Source organism: Frankliniella occidentalis, unplaced genomic scaffold, assembly GCF_000697945.3.
Source record: "Frankliniella occidentalis isolate FOCC.00 unplaced genomic scaffold, Focc_3.1 Scaffold9, whole genome shotgun sequence".
Lineage (NCBI taxonomy): Eukaryota > Metazoa > Arthropoda > Insecta > Thysanoptera > Thripidae > Frankliniella > Frankliniella occidentalis.
The window spans coordinates 2,696,449-2,704,642 of record NW_026267139.1 but is presented as its reverse complement, the minus strand read 5'-3'; the positions used below and the strand labels follow the sequence as shown (position 1 = coordinate 2,704,642).

The following is an 8,194-nucleotide window of genomic DNA, read 5'->3' as shown; positions in this document are numbered from 1 at the left end:
CACGCCGCTCCACCCGCAAAGAGCACCGAGCGATTAGACTGCGGGGAAACACACAACGCACAAAAAAGAGAACAAAAATACAAACGCGACAACACGCGCGCGGCTGCAACAGGACGACGCGAGTTCAAAGGGAGCGGTGCAGCCGTATATAAAACGGCCGGCGACACGGGGCGGCACAGCACTGCAGCCGACATGCGCAGCGCCGCCCTGTGTGTCGTCTTCCTCCACCTCGCCGCCGTCATGGTGAGAAGCAGCAGCGCAGCCACTTTACACTCGGAAAATAGTTTGTTTTTATAATTATTCAAACACGAAATTTCGACAGGAAATTTGAGGATAAGGAAACTTTGGCTTTGGTTCGAGGAGAATTTCCTGAAACCAATAAGGATTTTTCCCCTTCTGAAGTGAACGAAAATTACTTCGAGTTGAAGCAATAGTTTCGTTGTCCTCAAATTTCATCGAATCAAAGAAACCGTTTTCTGGGTGCAGAACAAGTGGGCGAAACTTTCCAGCGAAAATTTCACACCTGTTCCCGAGACCCAATATTGGTGTGCGAATTGTAATTCACACACTGGAGGTTCCAAGTGATACTTTTCTCTTTGACATTTGATCAAAATGATGCAAACAACTGGAAAAGAGTGGGATGGGCGGTACGTTTTAGTGTGGGGCAAATAAAACCTATGATGAGAAGGGATCCGAAAATTGGCAGGTGTTTCATTGTGAAAGCGCCCAACGTTGTTTCTCTTTGACAATCAAACCGTAAAACTGCATCAATGAATGAAACACGCGCGGTCCAGTTGGTCGGCGTATCGCGGTGCCGTTCCTGCGAAAGGGTGAACTATACAGTTGACCATCGCGTTTCTATGTGTGTGGTTTTCAGGCGCAGCAGGACTTGCTGGCCGTGCCTGGTCAGGTGCTTCGCGACGGGCTCGAGACGGGCGCCGCCTTCGGGCAGAGGACCGCCTCGAGGCTCGGCGCCGCCCGGCCCCCGGCGCTGCCCCAGCTGCCACAGCTGCCGCAGCTGCCCTCGCTGTCGCTGCCACCGCTGCCGCGCCTGCCTGACCTGCCGCAGCTGCCAGCGCTGCCGCCGCTAGCCAGCCTCCTGCCCGCCTACCGCGCCCACCTCAACACCTCGGTCAAGTCCAGGCCCTGATCACCGTCGCCGCTGCCCGCCGCTGCCCCCCGCCGCCCCCGCTCCACCCCCGCCACGCCTCCGGCTGCGGCTGGCAGGGGATGAATAATAGATATCTGGAGGCGGTGACGCCGCCCCCACCACCCGTTCACCCACCCCTCACCAAACCCCCTCCCCACACACAAGCCCCCTTTTGTTATTATTGTTCGGAATAAACTCTGGCCAACTTTTCCGGCCGTTCCTCTAGTTTGTGTTTCCTTTCTGATCAGACGCGGGGATTTGCAGGGATTATGCGTCGCACTAACGAGAGGCAGAGATTGCCGAGCCGCGACCCTGACATCTGCTCCGCGACCGCACACTCCACCGTTGCAATGTTTTTAATTCCATAATTCTAAATTGTTTTATTTAATTTTCTATTTTTTTTCCCCATTTGTTTTTGTTTGTGTTGTCGCAGCCACTATGCTGGATTTAGTCTCGTGATGCGAGCCGCCTGCTCTCTCTCTCTCTCTCTCTCTCTCTCTCTCTCTCTCTCTCTCTCTCTCTCTCTCTCTTTCCGCCTCTCACCTCAGACGTTTTTCAGCCAATCACATTAGCCCTCGTCTGCTCAAAACCTCTGAGGCGAGCTTCCCGTCAGCTGAGGCGCCTCACCGTAAAGGCGATTTGCACCATCAATCGTTGCTTCCCAGACCCACTTCTAACTTCTCTGAACCTCGTCTGTGCACTAAAAACCTTAGAGTGAGGTGTCGTTCTCGAAATGAGTGAGACAATTTTGCCTCGCTCTATCACAGAGCGATGACTATAAGGCTTCATCTCTATTTGAGTCATACGCACCGAATCCCTCACCCTGAAGTAGTAAGCTTTCCCTGACCTCGCCCAATTGCAGTGGGGCACCTCACTCTCATGAGGGCGAGAAACGCAATTTAATGACGCAAATTGAGTGAGAGTCAGACACGACAGTCCAACGAATGTGACACGATACACATTAAAACGAACGTGACGTCACCGAGGGGGCATTACCTTCATTTTGAGGTCTACACATGATTCCCGAAATTCTTGATTACCAGTGATTCCGTCCGCTTATATTCATTCCTTAGGCTTTTTAGTGGAAGAAAACGTATTTTTTCGACTAATCTGTACCAGTTCCTCTACTTCCCGCTTAGTTTAAGCGATTTCTGTTGATTTCAATTAATTTTTTATCCTGATGATTCCCAGGCAGGTGCAGACATGATTACCGGAGTTGTTGCCCCCTCGGACGCCACATTCCTTGAATAACACTGGTGTTGTTGTGTACGATGCCACATCTACACATAGCAGTAAGTTATCACGCAAAAACGAATCCAACATTTCAAGGCCCATGCGCTGCCATGGGCCGGTATAATACCGATACGCAGCACGTCGCCACAAACATATGTGGCCAAGGTGTATATTTGCGCAAATGTCGGGCGGGCAGAGGCGCCCCGCGCAAAACAAAAGCCAGCTGACGAAGGTGCACCGCGGCGCAGGTGCGAACCACAACAGCGTCCAAACGGGCCGGACTGCCTGATCAAACACTTCCACGGGCGAGCTGGACGAGCTGTGATGCCCCGTTGCCAGCGAGTGATACTCGTGCCGTGCGGGAAGCATCACACCATCCCTTTGGTTTCATGTGCGGACGTAACCAACCACCGACCCACCGAACCGTGAGCCACAGTAAACGAGCGTGCACAATGCAAACAAGGAAAACGCGCGATTGTGGGTGGGAACCCTGCTTACTACCCCACAATAGAAGACAGTATCGCCGATAACACAACACGACGCGCAACCTTGCACGGTGACGCAAAGGAGGGAGGGGGAAAAGAGAGACGACATATCAGCAGCCTTTAGACGCCTTCACGTTGAATATTTCAGAACTTTATATATTTAAGTGGTTATCACAAGTTTATAAATAGCTAACATTAAGGTAGGGAGGTCGAACAAAAAAAATCAACACAGTTGCTGCAATCATTTACTAAGTTATAAAAGGCTCACACAGGGGCGGGGGAGGAGGGCACGATCAAGGCTCAGTATTATTGACACGCTTACAGACGGGTTAGAACATGTGGTGTTGATAAAAAAAACGTTTCGCAGCTCTGAAACGACACTCAGCGTCTCAGCAGTCCTGTCTTTATCGAGTGGTCCCATTTTATTTCCCCAGGAGCAAGCCACCCCAGGACATGCCGGTCCCGTAGCCGGCATAACCCGCGGTTCCAGCGGGCCGGTTGGTCTCGATGCGCGTGGCTCCGGTAGCGGGGTCGTAAGACACCTTGGCCTCGTCCGTTGTCTCGATACGGATGGTGGGGCCCTTGGAGGTGGCCTCGGCCACCACGACGACGGGCGCGGCGGTGGTAGTGGCAACGGCGACGGGCACCGTCTGCACCACCGCGGGGGCGATGTTGTTGTGGATCTCGTTGTTGGTGTTCACGTTGATGGTAGGCAGCTGCGGCGGGTTGACGATCACCGTGGTGCCAGGGGCAGTGGTGGGCTCGGGCTCCGGTGCGGGCGCTTCAGTGGGCGCCTCGGTCGGCTCCTCGGGTTCCTCGGTGGGTTCCTCGGTGGGCTCCTCGGTGGGTTCCTCAGTAGGCTCCTCGGTGGGCTCCTCGGTGGGTTCCTCAGTAGGCTCCTCGGTGGGTTCCTCAGTAGGTTCCTCAGTGGGTTCCTCAGTGGGTTCCTCGGTGGGCTCCTCAGTGGGCTCCTCGGTGGGTTCTTCAGTGGGTTCCTCAGTAGGCTCCTCAGTGGGCTCCTCAGTGGGCTCTTCGGTGGGCTCCTCAGTAGGCTCCTCAGTGGGTTCCTCAGTGGGTTCCTCAGTGGGTTCCTCGGTGGGCTCCTCAGTGGGCTCCTCGGTGGGTTCTTCAGTGGGTTCCTCAGTAGGCTCCTCAGTGGGCTCCTCAGTGGGCTCTTCGGTGGGCTCCTCAGTAGGCTCCTCAGTGGGTTCCTCAGTGGGTTCCTCAGTGGGTTCCTCAGTGGGTTCCTCAGTGGGTTCCTCAGTGGGTTCCTCGGTGGGTTCCTCGGTGGGTTCCTCAGTGGGCGCCTCGGTGGTGGTGGGCACTGTGATGATGATCGTGATGGTGGTGCCCTCGGCCGGGGCGGCCGTGGTGGTCTCGGGCGCCTCCGTGTCCACGTCCACCACGACAGTGACGGCTTCGGGCTCCTCGGTGGCCTCCTGCTGCTGCTCGTTGGTGATGACCTCCACGACCACGCTGGCGGGCGCCTCCGTGGTGGTGGTGGTGGTCGTGGTGGTGGTCGGGTTGATGAGCACGCGGATCACGGTCCTGCCGGCAGTGGCGGGGATGCTGATGGTCGATTCCGGAATGCCAGTCGTGTCGATACCCGCCGAGCGCAGGATGTTGTGAAGGCTCATCTGGATGGTGTTGGTCTGGCGCTTGCCGCGCACCAGGACCGTCTCGACGCCATCGTCGGGCGTGGGGAAGGCCGCCAGGCCCTGCAGGCACAACCAACGCATTAACTTTCTTTGAAAAGGGGGAGGGGTGGGGGGAGTAAGTGAGAGTTACTTTCCACTGCATCTGATCCGATTGTATGAGATTACGAAAGTACATTTTCCCGAGTACGATACCTACATTATAGCCTAGCACAACCTCCCCAGAATGTCAACTAAACTCAACTTTCTAAAACCAATTAAAATATCATTCCTATTTTCAAATACAAACTGCATAGGCCTACTTAATTAACAAGATTTTAAAAAACCGCACGGTAACAACTCGTTGCCATAAAACGATACTTTTAACTGCAACAATCATTAATTTAAAAAAAAAAACACTTTGAATTGTAACAACTAAAAAGAAAACTCTTAATAACTGCACGGTGTTTTTAAAATCTCATAACAGTAAAACATGTTGTTTTTTTTTAAATTTTCTTCATACAATTACTTTGTGTGCATCGAGACTGTACCTGAATGAGGACGGCGCCTACGATCAGCAGCGCGATACGCTTGGCTTCCATCGAAAGTGACTTGGAGGGGTGTACCGGCGGCGGGCGGTGCGCGGCGCCTTATATACGCGCAGGTGGGCAAACAAGAAGCGCAGCGCAGCGAGGCGCAGCACCGCACGACACACTGCAAACTAGAGTTAGAAGCCCTGGAAACTTTTTGGTGAAATTGGAAGTTTTTCGTTATTTTCCGGAAATCTTCGGAAACTTTTCAGAAATTTTCCGATTTTTTTTTTGAAATTTCAAACCCTACTGCAAACAGCTCTGATTCAACTCCTGTGATATGATGCTGCAAAGTGTCCACGGAAGGATGGTGCTGCAAAGTATCCGCAGCAGGATGGTGCTGCAAAGTGTCCACAGCAAGGATGATGTTGCAGTTGTCCACTGCAGCACTGGTCGTCACACCGATGTCACATGCGCAGTTTGGTCGGCACCTTAGCAGCCCGCAACCACCTGCTCAGACGTCACTCTAGCGAGCGGTGACGTCGGCCCGACACAAGTAGTGATGACACGTTGACGTCATATAACCGTCACATTGGCGTCAACATCTCGGCAAGACATTACCACGAATTCGTGGGCCACCTTTTTCTTCTGCATAGAGTACGCCTCAGATTAAACAACAGCCCCTCTGTTATATTACCAAGCAACTGAACGCGACCAGAGTGTCGAGCTAGGCCAACCACGGCAGCTATGTCAGAAATAGAAGTCTACCCGTGTGACAGTGCGAGCGTACAAGACGCAAGCTGCCACTTTCGAAGGAAAACGAAACGAAGCCCTTTTCAGAAACCACATTTAAAACTACTTTGCTTGGCGGGTTAGCAGTTGGCGCCAGAGGGGCGGAGGGTCGACCGCCGCCGCCCGAGCGAGCTCCCGTCCCAAAACCCATGGACTCGTGGAGGGGGTGCAGCGAACATGCAGGGACGAGTTACATACCGACGCTGCTTAGCATTTTAATGGGAAATTGCGGCAGAGATAGAGAGATAGAAAATGAGGATGGACGAGGACGAGGGGTGGGAGTTTAGAGAAGGGGAGAGGGAGAGAGGAGGGGAGAGAGGGAGAGAGGAGGGGAGAGAGGGAGAGAGAGGAGGGGGGGGGAACTCACAGCAGACGGTGGTCTGGCAGAAGGCAGGGAAAAGACGGGTCTGTAGCGACGTCCCACTGTGTAAGTATGCGTGGAATAAATCGAATGAGGAAGTAAACAGCAGGGGAGCTCTTGCCTTCGATATCAGCAGATAAAATGATCAGGTAATTTGATTTTCTGCTTGGTTACTAACCCAAAATGATTTGTTCCACATAAAAGAAATATTTATTTTTAAAAATTGATAAAATTTTCATCGTCCTCGCCTTTTTTTTTCAAATGGAAAAAGTTGGCAATAAATATGACGTTTTGTAAAATTTGCATCCCTATAGCCAGGGAGCCCCTCACGCGCAGTCGGTCCACTAACATCGCAGCCTCCATTACCATACCGCCATCCGGACCGCGAAAGCGCAGTCGTGGCGTACCTGAAAAAAAAAAGAAAAAAATGGGCGAAAAAAAAGAAGGGTAGATAGATGTCAGTGCAATTAATCATGGAGGACGGAGCAGAGAGCACTCTGCCGTCGGAGCAGCGCGCTCTCCGCGGAATTAAAAGAGAGTCGTGTGTGACATTCAATCGCGGAAAGAAATGGCGCACGGCCGCGTTAGGCGCGTGCAGGAAAAAAAAAGCGAGCGAAAAAAAGGAGATTACATATTTAGTAACTCGTAAAGGTTGTTGTAAGGGTAAGCTAGGAGTTATTGACAACAAGGCGTATGAAAACAATCGGATGAGATGAGAGTGTAGTATATGAAAACTGCTCAAGAGCACAGGTGATATTCGGTCTTTATCTTTGATGCACTTTTTTTAACAGCACCTTCTTTAAAATCGTACAGCAGAGCGACGCGTGGCTCCGCGTCGCAGATTTATTACGCGAACAATTTGCATACGCGGTCCGTGAATTGACGGCCAGACCGTAAATCATCAAACACGCCCCCGTTCTATCCTTTACAAAAAACATAACAAACAAAAAAACATTGTCCTGTTTAACTGATTCCATGCCCGGACCACCTGGGCTGAAGTGAAGTGTCTAACAAAAGTGGTCGTTGATCATGTGCAAGCGCACAGCAGCAGCTCTCTAGTGGAGCACTTCCGAGAGTTCACGACTCCCGTGACTTCTAACACTGAATGTGTATCAGTGCGCCGGTCCTTGCTGGCTTCGGAGTCACCGCAGAGCATGTTTGGATCGGTACGGGTACGGAGTTAGTGATAGAACGCAAAATAGTTGTTATTTACCCTCGCCAAACGATAACACATAAAAGTATTTTCTTCTAGCACTTTATATTAAAGAATAATAGGAACATCGGTTTTGTTTTTCCAAGCCGTTTTTTTTCCTGAGTGCCAGACAGGGCCACTCTCAGAGCCAATCTCGTCTGAGGCTTCCGGAGCGTCGAGCACCTTATAATGTCCTCACTCTCATCTTGAAAACCAATTTTAATTTTCGGCCCTAATAGTTGACGACCGAGCCACCCCATCATGGAACATAAAGCACCACCCAGCAGCCACGTAAAGATGTTCTACTGCATGTGTAGGGTTGCTATATATCCCGGAAAAGGCAATAAAGGGCCGGAAAGACCATAAAAATGAGTGCCTAAAGCAGTTTTCATGCCGTTGTAAAGGCACAGGACCTCTGCTTTTACAGTGTTACTATCAACTACCCTCATTCAATATAACATAAACAACAATCACAAATAACTGTAAATAAAGTGTAAATCTTGACAAGTAGGGTAAAAAAATCCGGGTGGAATTATTAACTATTCCTTCAAGATGAAAATAGTGCTCCCCTCGGTAAGTAAGAAGTAAACCTTGACAAGTAGGGTAAAAAAAAAAATCATAACCCCCCCTTACCCGAGCCAGCCCGTTTTGTCATCCGGGTGCCGCAAGCCTCCCGCGCTGTAGCTCACTGCATGACAACGCTCCTCAGAGAGGTTTTTGCGGCCGTGAGTTATAGTGCGGAGTGTCGCGCTGGCACAGCCCCACTCAGTGTCAGAGAGAGAGAGAGGGAGAGAGAGGGAGAGAGAGGGAGAGAGAG

General features: G+C 51.5%; 3 protein-coding genes across 36 annotated transcripts in view; 1 reads left to right on the top strand and 2 right to left on the bottom strand.

Moving 5' to 3' along the window:
* The window catches only part of LOC113213625 (uncharacterized), a 243,335-nt gene that overhangs the window by 77,068 nt on the left and 158,073 nt on the right, over positions 1–8,194 (bottom strand). The gene's annotated exons all lie outside the window — the stretch shown is intronic.
* Positions 110–1,375, top strand: LOC113213628 (RNA-binding protein 12-like). The gene is made up of 2 exons (XM_026432748.2): positions 110–243; positions 878–1,375. Exons 1-2 carry the CDS (start codon positions 193–195, stop codon positions 1,148–1,150), a joined length of 324 nt encoding a protein of 107 aa, XP_026288533.1. The 5' UTR covers positions 110–192; the 3' UTR covers positions 1,151–1,375.
* Positions 3,096–5,159, bottom strand: LOC113213630 (cell surface glycoprotein 1). 34 transcript variants are annotated; one of them, XM_052277230.1, is made up of 5 exons: positions 5,054–5,159; positions 4,016–4,586; positions 3,872–3,955; positions 3,788–3,811; positions 3,096–3,715 (listed from the first exon to the last, which is right to left on the bottom strand). In XM_052277230.1, the coding sequence occupies exons 1-5, from the start codon at positions 5,102–5,104 to the stop codon at positions 3,291–3,293; spliced, it is 1,155 nt and encodes a 384-aa protein (XP_052133190.1). In that variant the 5' UTR covers positions 5,105–5,159; the 3' UTR covers positions 3,096–3,290. The 34 variants fall into 34 exon arrangements, with proteins under 34 accessions (XP_052133190.1, XP_052133219.1, XP_052133221.1 ...); XM_052277259.1 differs by having other exon boundaries at positions 3,920–3,943; XM_052277261.1 differs by having other exon boundaries at positions 3,920–3,955; positions 4,064–4,586.